We start from the raw sequence: 14913 nt of genomic DNA on the forward strand, positions 1-14913 counted from the left end.
TGTTGCACTCCAGCCTGGGCAACAAGAGTGAAACTCCGTCTCAAAAAAAAAAAAGGAAGCTGAATCTGCTGTGGGTTCTTATGGCCCGGTGGCTTGGTGTGAGACTGCGCCACTGGCTGCTGGACAATGAGGCAGTGAGCCCAGGCCTGGGGCCGTTCACCCTCCAGCCCTAGCTTGGCCTCGGGGCCAGCCACCTTCTCCTCCAGAGTCTAGAGTTTGCCTCGAGGCCTCCGGGTAGAAGATGTGCATGTCTCCACCAGTGTCATGTGGCACCTGCAGGTGGCTTCTCGCTGGCACCTGTCGTGCTCTGCAGAGGTGCCCGGAAATGAAGCTTGTGTTGCCTTAAGGTCATCTTTCTCCTTTGAGGGAGAGTACAGAAAGCGTGGCGACACCCACAGCCAAGCCAGGATCGTTACCTACGCATGAGCATGCAGAGCGGGCGTGAGATATTCCCGCTGAATCAAGCTAAAAATAACGCATCCAAGCTGCCGCGTTATGAAAGCAGCTGGCTCTCGCTCTAGCCTGTTTTAAATACATGCTGAGGAGCACACGGGCAGAGTCACCTGTCGTGCATCAGAGGCGTTCATGCCAAAGCAGGGCAGTCGCCACAGAGCCACTGCTGAGAAACAGCCAGAGGTAGCCCCTGGTCCAGAAAGGGCACTGAGCTGACTCAGAAAAGGAACGCTTGGTGACATGATAAAGGTGAATTGCATCGGCCTAAAGATGCAGAGGCAGAAGAGCAGCCAGTGAGATGAGCTTGTGTGGCTTCGTTACCCTCGTGAAATTAATGCAAATGCACAGTGGCTCACGCCTGTAATCCCAGCACTTTGGAGGCTGAGGCAGGCGGATCACGAGGTTGGGAGTTCGAGGCCAGCCTGACCAACATGGTGAAACCCTGTCTGTAGTAAAAATACAAAAATTAGCCGGGTGTGGTCGTGCGTGCCTGTAATCCCAGCTACCCAGGAGGGTGAGGCAGGAGAATCACTTGAACCTGGGAGGCAGAGGTTGCAGTGAGCGGAGATCGAGCCACTGCACTCCAGCCGGGGTGACAGAGCGAGACTCTCCATCTGGGAAAAAAAAATGAAACAAAAGACATGGGCCTCTCACACAAAGTCTGGAGGGTCTACTATGGGGGAAGGGAGGTGGGGGCAAGCATCCTGCTGAGAACAGCGCAGGGCGGGGTGGCGCAGGCCACTGCAGCACCCTCAGTGCAGTGACTCTCTTTTGACAGGGTTTCCAAGGCAAGACTGGCCCTCCAGGCCCCCCAGGCGTGGTCGGCCCTCAGGTAAGCTCCAGCCTTCCCAAATTCCATGGGTCACCCGGGGTCACTTGCCCGCAGGGAAGAGGGTCCCAGCCCAGTCGTCTGCTCCCTCCACGATTCTGGAGGTGCAGGTGCTGCTGAGAGGTTGTCTTAGGTCCCGAATGCTAGTCAGTGTGAGGCTCGCCCCCACACACGAGCAAAGATGTGTTTGCCCTCGACGCGAACCCAGCACGCAGGCCAAGGAAGGCTGCCCGAGGCTCACAGCGTGGCTGGGGCCAGACCTGGGCCAGCTCAGGAACTGGGCTCATCGCTGCTGTGGGTGTCCAAGGCAGCTAACTCTTCCTGCCACTGGGCCCTGTGGGTGCCACGGGCCTGCCGTTCTAACCGCAGATCGGTGGCAGATCAGTGGCAGGAGCGGCTTAGAGCCAGGATGGATGGCTTAGAGCTGTGAAACGGGGAGGGGTCACCTTGTGTCCTAGAAAGCGCACACCTCATGTAGTGGTAAGATGTGGACCCGCTGCAGCCACAGAACTGAAGGGCATGTGGGCTCTGCCCCTGGTGTGGCTTTTCTCCCATCCTCAGCCTGTCCTGTGGCTGAATCACAGCCTCTCTCAGGGCATGTCCCAGGAAGGCAGGCTTGGCTGTGCCTCCTGAAGGCGCCAGGTTGGGGAAGAGGGCCACGCGGGGCGCAGCAGGGGCCAGGCAGTGAGCAGCGCACCAGCACCCACCCTCTGGATTGTTGCCAGGAAGAGAAGGCTTGCAAAGGCACTTGGAGGTTTGGTGGGCCTGCAGCAGGCCTTTGCCTCCATGACCAGGGCTGTTCTTAGGTTTAGGAAGAAATGCTCGCTCCCTTGCAAGTCACTCGAAACATTTGTGGCTGATACTGATTTTCCCCACAGGGTCCCACGGGAGAAACGGGCCCAATGGGTGAGCGTGGCCACCCTGGGCCCCCTGGACCCCCCGGTGAACAGGGGCTTCCGGGCCTTGCTGGAAAAGAAGGGACGAAGGTGAGTTTCTGGAACCTTCTGTGTCAGCTCAGGCGTTTCCTAAGGAATCATTTTGGGACTTGGTGTTTTTCTTGCTCTTTTCTGATGAATGGGTAATTCCTGAAACAAACGCTCCTCATGCCAGTTCACTCCCCAGACCGCACGATTTACTCACTTTTGCTTGATTCACTCCAGGAGTCGTGCTGACCTGCTCAGGGATGGGCTTGAAGGGGGAGTGCAGGGGTCATCACCATCCACCACCATCTGCTCTCTCCCCAGCTGCCAGCCCTGCTCCCAGAAAAGGTTAAAAAGCTCTGGGACTTCGTGTGTCCATATCACATTTAGCAGAAAGTGGTCCTTTTAAAAACCCCTCACCCCAGCCAGGTGCGGTGGCTCACGCCTGTAATCCCAGCACTTTTGCAGGCTGAGGCAGGTGGATCACCTGAGGTCAGGAAGTTGAGACCAGCCTGGCCAACATCTCTACTAAAAATAGAGAAATTAGCTGGGTGTGGTGGCGTGCACCTGTAATCCCGCCTACTTGGGAGGCTGAGGCAGGAGAATCGCTTGAACCCGGGAAGCGGAGGTTGCAGTGAGCCGAGATCGTACCACTGCACTCCAGCCTGGTTAACACCAATGAAACTCTGGTTTTTTGTTTTTTCTTGTTTGCTTGTTTGTTTGTTTTTAAAAAACAGCCCTCACCCCAAGAGCCTGAGAAATTATAAAAGTGAAAAGCAAACGTGTTTTTGTCCCACCTCTTGGTGCCAGCTCCAACTACCCTCTTTTCATATCTCCTCCCCTGGGCGCCCCAGAGTGAGTGGCCATAACTTGCTGTGTTAGCACAAAAATAGCCCTTCCCTTTCAGCTCTTCAATAAGGGATGCTGCAAAGGCAAGCTCTGCAGCCTGTAGGACCACAGAAGAGTAAACCTGAAAAATAACAAAGTGAAGCAAATGAAGAAATACTGAAAAAAAACCACACACCCGTGTGTGCATGTAGATATAGGAATCAAAACACATGTGTACACGCACACGTGTGTGTATTCTAGACACAAAGAGAGCTCTCCAGGCTTGGAAAGGCGGCCACGGGCATTTGACCTGCTCGTTTGAAAACCGCACTGTGCTCCACATTGGACCCCAGAGAATAGTTTGGAAGCTATCAAAGCTTTACTGTACCTCAGGGAGAGTCGAGGCTAAGTGGTGACTTTTTTTTCAGAAAATGTGGTTTCAGGCGTGAAGAAGTCCCTTAAGCGATAAATCCATTTAGGACAGTGCTTTTAACGCTGTTTTGACCATGGATTTCTTTGAGCATGGTCTTACAAGGAGCCCCAAATCTATGGAAAAGGTGGATGTGCCCTCAGCTGCCACGGGGCCCATCGTAGCCCTTAAGGGCCTTGGGAGGAAGGACCCAGGAACCCCATGGAGCAGGGGCAGGGTCAGATTTGCACGCAGAGCCTGCCAGATGGGCATGGCTTCCAGGCAGAGGCTCAGGCTGTGCTCCCACGTGTGGACTGCTGAGTCCAGTCACGACTCTGGAAAGTGGCCAGGAGAAGCCCAATCCAACCCAAGTCCAGGGGTGTCTGATGAGAAGGCCCCAACGCTTGGCCTCGCTCTGGGGCGGCTGAGAGGTCTGCGTCGCTGGCTCCAAGAAAACTCATTTCTGACTCTGTTTTCAGGGTGACCCAGGCCCCGCAGGCCTCCCTGGGAAAGATGGCCCTCCAGGATTACGTGGTTTCCCTGGGGACCGAGGGCTTCCTGGTCCAGTGGTGAGTGAGAGGCCAGGCGGGGAATGAAATGGGACAGGATGCAGCCCTGGAGGCCTCTCCCCGCGTGCCCTTGACCAACCTTTTCATGGCTTTGCAGGGAGCTCTTGGACTGAAAGGCAATGAAGGACCCCCTGGCCCGCCAGGCCCTGCGGTGAGTCAAAGCCTTTGTCCCATCCTCTTTCTCGAATCCTACTCTCCAGGTCAGAAGGGGCAGTCCCTGAGAGCCCAGAGCATGCAGCTGCCCCAGACCCCTGAGGATCCTGGGGAGGACGTGGAGGGGGGAAGATGGCCTTTGGGGAGATGTGGACGGTGCATCCCAAGCCTGCAGCCAGGATGATGAAGGGTCCCGGGGCACACCGAGGAAAGGAGAGCGCTGGGCAGCCTGTAGGGCAGGAGGAGCAAGGAGAAAGCCTATACATCTAGCGTGGGTCTGGGCTGGGCCAGCAGGGGAAGAAACAGACGCGGGTCTCCCGGGACTCTGAAGATGCACGCTAAAGCCAGGCTGCCCACGGCGGGGGCACACTGGGCAGGATAGCCCTCTCGATTAGGCCAGGTACCCACCCATCCATATGCCAGCCCCCAGGCAAGGCATTCCCTGGAAAATGCACACCATGAAGGAGCACAGCAGAGAGGGGCATGGGTGCCCCGTGGGCATGTGGGCCCTGGAGGGGAGTGGGTGCCCCATGGGCATGGGGGCCCTGGAGGAGAGGGGGCACCCCGCAGGCATGTGGGCCCTGGAGGAGAGGGGGTACCCTGCGGGCCCTAGAGGGGAGGGAGTGCCAGGCTCCTAGAAGAGGGAGCCTGTTGAAGGCAAGCACACCACAGGGCACACTGTCAGACACCAAGGGGAGGAGCACCTGGGAGCTTGGAGTTACAGGAGGACGCAGAGCCCCGAAAGCTAGACCGGGTAATTTGTGCTTGCAAAGGGCCATAGGGAGCCACTGTGGGCTCTAGAGTGAGCAGGTAAGTGGAGGGATCAGCTGGTACTTTACAAAGTCATGCCCACGCAGTTTGAGAGCCTTTGAAACAGACTCTGTTTTCTTGCTCTACTTCAGGGATCTCCAGGGGAGAGAGGTCCAGCCGGAGCCGCTGGGCCCATTGGAATTCCAGGGAGACCTGGGCCCCAGGGACCCCCAGGGCCAGCAGGAGAGAAAGGGGCTCCTGTAAGTACTGCCTTGGATCGGGGGACCCCTTCCCTCAGAGGTGCTGGGGTCGTTCCGTGTCCAGCCTTGTCCCTCCCCAGGGGTATTTCCTTGGGATTGGGGATAGGGTGGGGTCTGTGGCCCTCTAGGCCAGAGGGAGTGCCCCACAGTGACCTGGTGAACTGCCCGAGGAGCACAGGAGGAGCCCCGGCGCCAACCACATTCTTCCTGCCATTAGCTGAGCCAAAGGGGCCCTGCGGGGATGATGCTGGGCAGGGCTCAGCCTGTCCACGCCTGCATGCTGGTGTTCCCCACCCATGTGGACAGAGGAAGGGGCCGAAGACAGTCAGTGACCTGTGGACTTGGTCTCCGTCCACCCTCAGTGCCACCTGTGTGATCGGGCCACAGCTGCCCACTGTGTGAACTGCTCCCTGCTACTGGCCTAGACCCATGGCTGGGGTCTTCATGGGAAAGGATATTTGGAACTGGGGAGCCCCGTTTCTTGGTTGGGGGGCAGGTGGAGAGAGCAGATGTCCAGCAAAGAAGGGGCAGGGGATGGGTGGATAACGGGAAGATGAAACACCATCCTCTGTGTCCAGGAAAAGTCCACCTACCGGTGAGCCCCAAATTTTGCAGGCTTTGTGGAGCCTCAGGAGTGGAGAGGAGCATGTCTTGAGGCCGCCCAGATCTTGGTCTCCATGAAGGAGATGAGTGAGCGCCCTCGCCTAGATGCCTCCTGCCAGCCTGCTTTCGTGAATAACCCCCAAAATACCACTTACCATCCAGAAGTGGTCCACCCTGACCCGTGTTTGACTTCTGCCACACAATTTTGCAATGTCCCCTACCTCTGCATTCAATCAGCTATGGAGACCAATTTAATTAATCTCAGCTTTTCCTTCCCAGTACAGACGGTCAGAGTGAGCTTGAGTTCTCTGGGGCAATCAGCAGGTATCAGCGCAGACCATCTCAAACTGAGTTAGGTCTGAGTGCTGATTGTTAGAAAGCTATTTTCTTTCTCTTTTTTTTTGAGACGGAGTCTCGCTCTGTTGCCCAGGCTAGAGTGCAGTGGCGTGATCTTGGCTCGCTGCAACCTCTGCCCCCTGGGTTTAAGCGATTCTCCTGCCTCAGCCTCCCCAGTAGCTGGGATTACAGACGTGCGCTACCACACCCGGCTAATTTTTGTATTTTTAGTAGAGACGGGGTTTCGCCATATTGGCCAGGCGGGTCTCGAACTCCTGACCTGAGGTGATCTACCCACCTCAGCCTCCCAAGGTGCTGGGATGACAGGCGTGAGCCACTGCGCCCAGCCAGAAAGCTGTGATTTTCTTGTACGTTTCACTCTCAGTGGCTCATGGGTGGCAGGAATAGCCTACATTCCCTGGGCAGGAACTTCCCTGGAAACCACATTGGAAACATCTGGGCCATTGAGAATCTGTTTAATATGTTATTGGCAATTTTGGTGATTTCTAATCATTTCCAGTGAGGCACCCAGGACATGGATCCAGCTGGATTCTGTGCCAGAAAACTGAAGCCAACTGGGCAGTCAGTGCAGAGAGTGCACACAAAGTCAGTTGGAAATGGCTCGGTTCACGGTTTCAAGAGAGTAGATATTTAAGCAGAAACCTTATAAGAGTTGCTCTATCCAGGGAGAAGCTCATTATCCTCCTAGAATAGCTCCAGAGGGAAGGAAAGGCCAAGCAAAGGTCGGACGTCTCCGAGAACTCCCAACCTGACCCGGAATGTAGGACAGGAAGCTCCCACAAAAGCCCCACACGTGGTCTTTGCATTCTCTGGCTTAAGTAGGGTAGAAATTTCTATGAATAGGAGCTAAGTTTGAGGAGCAGGACGTGCATTGTGGAGGGAGGAAATGGTAAGACGAAATAGTGATGGATGACTAAATCCCGGCTACATTTAGACCAGAACATTGCATGTACATTCTCTCTTCCATGTTTCCCTCCCCAACGTGCACACTCTCCTTCTGTGTATCTGTCGGAAGACAGGGATTCCTGTCTGGAGTGAGAAAATATAGGCTGCTCACCGAGTGATGTGATGGCTGGTAAAACTGAGCAAAGCAAGAACTTAAGAAGGATCATTTGAGATTACCAAGCAGGCAGTTAGGAGGAAAATGAAGTTACAAGGACAGGAAAAATAGGGTGTGCGTATGCATGCAAGCATGTCCTGTGTGTGTACGTGTGTGTGCATACTCATATATGCATGCACATACCTGTTGGTGTGCTTGTTTGTGTGTACGTCCTTGTGTGTGCATGCATGTCCTTGTGTGTACGTCAGTGCATATTCATGTGTGTGCATGTGCATGTGAGTATGCTTGTTTTGTGCACACGTTTGTGTGTGCATACATGTATATATGTATATACACAGCCATATTTGCGTGTGTGCATGTATGTACATGTTGGTGTATGCTTATATGTCTTCATGTGTGTGCATGCACATCCTTTTGCGTGTGTGCAGGGAGAGTGCAGAGAGTATAAAGAATCAGAAGGTTGGTGAAGGCTGGAGCTCAGGCTATCCCCATCACTGGGCTTGGCTCCCAGTCGCTAGCTTAGACGATCCACATACAGGCTCATTTTGTTTGAGCCTGAATTCAGGCTGGCTGGGTTTGGATCCTGTCTCTACTACTAACTCACTGTGCCTCAGTTTCCCCATCTGTAAAAGAGCAGCCTTTCATAGGATGAGTGTGGATTAATTGAAGCGATGCACCAGAAGTTCACGGTCCGGGGGTGGGCTCAGAGTCGGCCCTCAGTGGCCCTGGCTGAAATCCATTAGGACTGTGGGGACAGTCGATGTTCACCAACTCCCACTCCCTGCCGACGAGTCCCTCTCTTGGGTAATGAGCTGGTGAGGGGATGTTCCCAGGTTGGAACCACATTTGACCTGAGATCTTCTGTATTCTCTAGGGTGAGAAAGGCCCACAAGGCCCAGCTGGCCGAGACGGTCTCCAGGGTCCTGTGGGACTCCCGGGTCCAGCTGGCCCTGTGGGTCCCCCTGGAGAAGACGGAGATAAGGTAAGGCGAATCCAGAGTGACCCATGGCTGGGCCTGGCTGGGCAGGCGGGTGCGAGGGAGGGTGGCGAATTTAAAGGATAGGATGCCGGTGGGTAGAGCGGCTCAGCTGGTGGAGTGATACTGCACCCACCCCGCAGCCCTGGCGTTAGGGGATAATGTCCCAGCAGCCCACAGATAAACGGTAATACACGCAGTCCCCGGCATGCTTGAGGGACTTAGAAACCACCTCCTCCTGTGTCATTTTGAGGTTGCCCACGACATTTGCTGTGAGTAGCCAGAGCAGAGAAAAATGCTTCCCGGTCCCCCCCGAATCATTTCCAATTCTGAAGCTGCGGAGCCCGGTTTAATGAGGTTTTGCTCACTATCTATTTTTAAATGTCTCCACTTGAATGATCCAGGCTCCCGTTCATTAAGAATGTGCTTTATAATTCTCAAATGATGACTGCAGGAGCTTGTATTTTATCCTTCGTTTAATGCAGACAGTGAAATTTTGCTCTGCTGTAACTTTCTATTTATGACCCCTCTCTGGGGACATTTCCGACTTTGTCACCTCGGCATGGATGATGCCTTACATCTCCGGGCTGGAGACAGCCTTACCCCAACAGAAACAACAGAGAGGATTTTAGTAACTTCTTTGGCAACATAGTAATTGAGTTGTCTGTTATTACGTTGTCATGGCAGCAGCCCAATTTGAAAAACAGAGTAAATACTTTCAATATGACTTTTCCCACATTTTCAGGTCCACTAAAAGCCCGTCTAGCATCAGATCAAGACCTCATCCCTTTTAGCCCGTGTATTAAAAAGGAAATCAAGCTAATATATGGAAACATTTATGTGTAGGAAAGTTATAGGGCCACCTGGAGAGGACACTGTTCTTCATCGCCAAGAAAAATTCATTATGGGGAACAGAAAAGGTCCAAACGGTTGTCAAGCTGTCTAACAGAATCCCACACACCTTCCTCTAGGGAGAGATCGGGGAGCCAGGGCAGAAAGGAAGCAAAGGGGACAAAGGAGAGCAGGTAAGAGTTGGCGCGGGAGGCGCGGCGGCCCCCAGGTCCCCAGGGGCCTCGTCACAGGCTGTGGGCCGTGTGCCATGCACGTTCTCTTCCAACATTGCTGATGACTGGCAGGACATGCTGTGAAAATCTCCCGTGTGTGTGTGTTCCAACAACATGTGTGTGCACACGCATGCATATCTGGCAGTGAGTCTCTGTGTTAGAATGAACAGGATGCATCCTCCAGTTTTGTGAAATTGAACAAACCAAGCGTTTCTGTCCTTGAGGGTTTGGGTTCTGCAGACACACCCATTGCCCTCTGAGGTGAGGGGACCAGAATGCTGCGGCACAGGCAGCACCATTGACCAAGTGCCTGTTCATTTTTCCCCTTTTTGTTTTTTCATCTGTTCAGAAATCCTAGTGTGTTCTTACGAAAGCCCCATCGCTCTGCTACCAGCTCCCTCCCGACGGCTGAAACGTCTCCTTCTCCCCTGTGTGGCCAGGCCTTTCCCCCAATATATTGATTCCTAGTCAAGCAGGATCCGTGCTCCCGGGAGGCCTGCCGCAGGGGCTGTGTCCTGCCAGCCGTGGGTGGGCTACCGGGGCCAAGGGCACGGTGCCCTCCTTGCTTGCCTCCTTCCCGTGGTCCCATGCCGGAGGTCTCTTGAGGATGGCACAGCAGGGGACATGGTGCTGGGACCCTCCCTGTTGAAGGGGGCCTCACGTGCCCGTGTTGTGGGTGCATGGTGGGAGTTGAGATGACACACGGTGCTCTCGAGAGACATTGGGGGCAGCTCTTTGCCATCCAGAAATGGGCTCGGGGTGGAACCAAGATCCTCATCTACCTCCCAGAGGCTGCAGCAGGCTTGCACCGTGGTGCAAGGAACGACACATGTGGAGACTGAACTGATGATGTTGATGCATCGGTCCCCGGGCTCAGGATGTGGTCCACCCCTCCCTCAGCCTTATCCACAATCCAGGAAGCCTCCCATATCTCTATCTTGTTCCCCACAGGGTCCTCCCGGGCCTACAGGTCCTCAAGGCCCCATCGGACAGCCGGGTCCCTCTGTGAGTATCCACGGTCAATGACCTTTGGAAAGCCCCATGCCCCCTGGAGCTGCTGGGGTGCCAGCATCCTCACCTGTGGCCGGTTGTTTCCCTGCAGGGAGCTGACGGCGAGCCAGGGCCTCGGGGCCAGCAGGGCCTTTTCGGGCAGAAAGGTGATGAAGGTCCCAGAGGCTTTCCTGGACCCCCTGGGCCAGTGGGGCTTCAGGTAACCGCGGCGTTCTCACCACGCCGGTCTCCGCTTCTGACGTCCCCTGTGTATTCCCTGTGCTCTCCCCTCTTGTCTTTTTGAGAATGGAAAACTAAAGCCAGGCTGCAGGGGGCCTCCTGGGCCTCCTCGTTCCAACTGGAAGTGCTGTAGCTTCCCAGAATTCCAGGCGTGCCCACATTTACCGCTCTTCAACAATCTCATTTATTTCTGTGCTCATTGCGGAAACTGACGATTCGTAAGAAACACAACAAGAGTGACTTCTCAATGCACCCCCTAGAGATGACAGCAATAAACATTTGGGCACGTTTCATTGCCGCGCCTTTTAAATGTGTGTATTCTCATACACAGAGGCACATACGCAATTGTATTTGGTTTTTGAAAAATGAATCATGTTGTAAGAGAGAAAGTTTGTACCCAGCTTTCCCCATTTTCCATCCTCCATTCCCATTTTATGTTATGAGCGTGTTGAATGCCATTACACATGACTTTCTATTTATTTGGAAAACATGATTTTTAGTCACTGCACAGTAAGTCAGCATCTGGTGGTGACATAATTTACCCAGGCGTCCCCTGCTGCTGGCTCCTTAGGCTTTATTGTTTTATGGGATCCTGCCACAATCACCTTTGTCGTAAATCTTTGCGATCTCCTCTGCTTGTTTCCTCGGGCTGATTCTGAGACTGGGAACCCCAGGACGTCCTCATGGGTAGCTATGCACAGAGAAGCACCTTCCGGGGGCTTCCGACGCTCAGCGGTGCTGTGTGGGTGGAGGTCATGAAAGTCGTGTGTGTGTCTGACATGCACATGACAGAACAGCGCTTAACTGGGAAGTTTTCTGTTCTCAGGGTTTGCCAGGACCTCCAGGTGAGAAGGGTGAGACAGGAGATGTGGGCCAGATGGTAAGTATGCCTGAGACTCCAACACCTTGCCATCCTAGCGGCTCAGTTTTGGGGAAACATTTGCGTTTCCTCTGGGCTCAGTGGTCTCTCCCCTTTCCTAGGGCCCCCCAGGTCCCCCTGGCCCCCGAGGACCTTCCGGAGCTCCAGGTGCTGATGGCCCACAGGGTCCCCCAGGTGGAATAGGAAACCCTGGTGCAGTGGGAGAGAAGGTGAGGCTTGTGCCTGCTCTGGTGGCAGATTTGTGGTTGTTTGAGGTGTGTGTGTGTGTATATGTACGTGCGTGCTTGTGGGGGTACATGCATGTGTGTGAGATGAGATGTACTCATCTCTATGGGCATGGCTGGGTTATTCCTGTGAAAGGCATTTTGAAAGGTAGGCAAATACTTGTGAAATGGAGCTGAGAACTCTGACTGTCCATTCGTGACAGCCTTTTGCAGAATTTCCAGACAACGCCCCACCGGCAAAGCCCCTGCCTCCTTCTCCAAGGCTCCGCTCTGGTGGAGACTATTCCTTAAAGAACTGGTGTTTCCAAGCTTGCAGCTTCCATTTCAGCCGAATTATTTTCTCAAATGGGTCCTCTCCATTTGATCTGATTGGTTTTGGAGCCCAGACTCCATGAGCGTGATGGACCCGTGTGTGTGTGCGTGCCTGTGTGTGTGAGCTCATGTGTGCAGCGTGATGGACCCGTGTGTGTGTGCGTGCCTGTGTGTGTGAGGTCGTGTGTGCAGCGTGATGGACGTGTGTGTGTGTGCGTGCCTGTGTGTGTGAGCTCGTGTGTGCAGCGTGATGGACGTGTGTGTGTGTGCGTGCCTGTGTGTGTGAGCTCGTGTGTGCAGCGTGATGGACCGTGTGTGTGTGTGTGTGTGTGCGTGCCTGTGTGTGTGAGCTCGTGTGTGCAGCGTGATGGACCCGTGTGTGTGTGCGTGCCTGTGTGTGTGAGCTCGTGTGTGCAGCGTGATGGACCCGTGTGTGTGTGTGCGTGCCTGTGTGTGTGAGCTCGTGTGTGCAGCGTGATGGACCCGTGTGTGTGTGCGTGCCTGTGTGTGTGAGCTCGTGTGTGCAGCGTGATGGACCCGTGTGTGTGTGTGCGTGCCTGTGTGTGTGAGCTCGTGTGTGCAGCGTGATGGACCCGTGTGTGTGTGCGTGCCTGTGTGTGTGAGTTCGTGTGTGCAGCGTGATGGACCCGTGTGTGTGTGCGTGCCTGTATGTGTGAGCTCATGTGTGCACACAGGTGCATGTGTGTGTGCGTGCTTGTGTGTGTGAGTTCGTGTGTGCACACAGGTGCATGTGTGTGTGTGCGTGCCTGTGTGTGTGAGCTCATGTGTGCAGCGTGATGGACCCGTGTGTGTGTGCGTGCCTGTCTGTGTGAGCTCATGTGTGCACACAGGTGCATGTGTGTGTGCGTGCTTGTGTGTGTGAGCTCATGTGTGCAGCGTGATGGACCCGTGTGTGTGTGCGTGCCTGTGTGTGTGAGTTCGTGTGTGCACACAGGTGCATGTGTGTGTGCCTGCATGCTGGGCGGGATGGCGCTGGGCTGTGACTCCACATCCTTGTTCCTGCATTCGCCTGACTGCAAAAGCACCTCTCCCAGTTCCCCTGGACAAGCGGGAAGACACAGTGTGCATCCATGCACTGCAGCCTCCTGCGCACGGTTTCCAGAGCTTTCTTTCTGACATCAGTCAGGCCGTTAAATTGGAAGACGCCTTCCACCACTGCTCATTTTTTATGATATAGAAATTAAAGAGAAGTATACCCTGCCGAGACCACAGGGTGATGGTGTGCGGCTTCCACGCAGAGAGGTGGTGTTTGCCTTGGTGTGTCCGCCGTAGGGCATGTGTTTCCGTTCACCTGCTGCCACTGTGGGTGCCCCCTTCCCTGCGCCCCTGTGGCCTGTGTCCCTGAGGACGGCGTGCCTGTCCTGCCTCGGCCCTGGCCATCCCCCACCTGGAGTGCCGTCCTAGCCACTTACCAGCTTCTCATAGTTGCCCTCCACAACCCTTGGAGCAGTGCTCCGGGAAAGCCTTCACAGCCAGTGTTGCTTGCAACCTGGACACTCTGCCCTGTATCCATCACGTGTCTGCCATATTCCTCATGCACCTCCAATTCCGGAAGTGTCTGGGGACGGCAACCACTGCCCCAGGAGCCGTTGGGTCCTGGGTGCCCAGGGGCAGGCAGGCAGCAGGCAGGATGTGGCAAATGCTTGAAACCATAGCACTCACCGCTGCCATAACCACTATCTCCCTAGGGCGAGCCCGGCGAAGCAGGCGAGCCTGGCCTTCCAGGAGAAGGCGGCCCCCCGGTGAGTGAGTGGGCACTGCGGGAGGGTGAGATACGACCGAGCAGGTGTGTGGACGGGGTGCTGGGTCAGAGGCTCTGGCTCTGCCTTAGCTTTTCCATCCGTGAAATGGGAGTTGTAACCCCTCTTGTGCCCGTTTCATGGAATTACCGTGAACAAGGTGTGTGATGTGGGAATGAGCGTGCGCACGCAGACTTAGCAATAACTACCTGTGCCCCGTGGCCTGCAGGGACTCTGTCCTCTGTAGTGTTTGCTCCTGGCCCCTTCGTGGGCTGCCATAAGTGTGAGGGTGGCTGTTGTCACCTTGTTCCCCCGGACCATGAGGGACAGACTAGGAATATCCAGGCCTTCTCAGGCCGGATGAGTGTTCACTGTGAAGCCAGTCCAAAGGCGGCTTTCAGGCCCAGGACCAGCTGGGTGGACTCAGGTCTCCTGGTTCTAGCTGCTCCCTCCCCCTGAGATCCATGGAGTACGTGGACACCCCTTGTGGTCTTCACTGACTGACATCTGGTCCAGGAGTCAGTCCCTCCCACCTAGAGCTGAATCTCAGCCTTCGAGGGCTCCCAAAAAGTGAAGGTCCCCCTCAGGGTGCACACAGGAGCTGACTCTGCCCAGGGCTGGGGAGCGACCTGGCAGCCGGCCCCCTGCAGGGTTCAGCAGATACTTGGAAAGGCTGGTCTGAATGGGGTGAGAACCGGGGAGGCCCACCGTAAACCGGCACCTGCCTTGCTCTGGGCGGCGACGTGGTTGGCTCTGAGAACTTGACCGTGGTGTCTCTCCTCCAGGGACCCAAAGGAGAAAGGGGAGAGAAGGGCGAGTCGGGCCCTTCGGGTGCTGCTGGACCCCCTGGACCCAAAGGCCCTCCCGGAGACGATGGTCCTAAAGGCAGCCCTGTGAGTATGCCGGTCACGCCTCAGGGACCCTGCAGCAGGAGCGGGGCTCTGCACTGGGATCCTTCTGACTCATTGGCTGTGCACTCTGCTCCAAGAGCAGCTTCAAGACCGTTCCATGTCTTGGCTAATTTTTCTAGACACTAGAGGTTTTCATACCAGCTACTGAACCCAAATAGCAGAGATGAGACAGAGGGCGTGGACTGGAGGAGGAAGCCCTGAGTGGTTCTTCTCTGTGGACCAGGCAGCCAGCTGAGATGTACGAGTGACAGCTGGGCTTTGGGAAGATGCCCCTGCCCTTGGCCGGCCCTGATTCTGCATCAGAGGGGCTTTGGAGAGGCACATTCCGGAAGTCTGAAGGTCCAGGTTCTACTTGCAGCCTGGAG

At 55.2% G+C, this 14913-nt stretch overlaps 1 protein-coding gene across 2 annotated transcripts in view; it reads left to right on the forward strand.

The window, feature by feature from the left end:
- Positions 1 to 14913, forward strand: part of COL5A1 (collagen type V alpha 1 chain) — a 211582-nt gene that overhangs the window by 161793 nt on the left and 34876 nt on the right. For both annotated transcript variants that reach the window (XM_050759704.1, XM_050759706.1), the window contains exons 38-50: positions 1232 to 1285; positions 2161 to 2268; positions 3919 to 4008; positions 4106 to 4159; positions 5064 to 5171; positions 8066 to 8173; positions 9139 to 9192; positions 10183 to 10236; positions 10334 to 10441; positions 11288 to 11341; positions 11443 to 11550; positions 13587 to 13640; positions 14423 to 14530. In XM_050759704.1, the coding sequence (XP_050615661.1) occupies positions 1232 to 1285; positions 2161 to 2268; positions 3919 to 4008; positions 4106 to 4159; positions 5064 to 5171; positions 8066 to 8173; positions 9139 to 9192; positions 10183 to 10236; positions 10334 to 10441; positions 11288 to 11341; positions 11443 to 11550; positions 13587 to 13640; positions 14423 to 14530 (1062 nt within the window). The remainder of the gene's footprint in view (positions 1 to 1231; positions 1286 to 2160; positions 2269 to 3918; positions 4009 to 4105; positions 4160 to 5063; positions 5172 to 8065; positions 8174 to 9138; positions 9193 to 10182; positions 10237 to 10333; positions 10442 to 11287; positions 11342 to 11442; positions 11551 to 13586; positions 13641 to 14422; positions 14531 to 14913) is intronic.

Source organism: Macaca thibetana, chromosome 15 (genome assembly GCF_024542745.1).
Source record: "Macaca thibetana thibetana isolate TM-01 chromosome 15, ASM2454274v1, whole genome shotgun sequence".
Taxonomy (NCBI): domain Eukaryota; kingdom Metazoa; phylum Chordata; class Mammalia; order Primates; family Cercopithecidae; genus Macaca; species Macaca thibetana.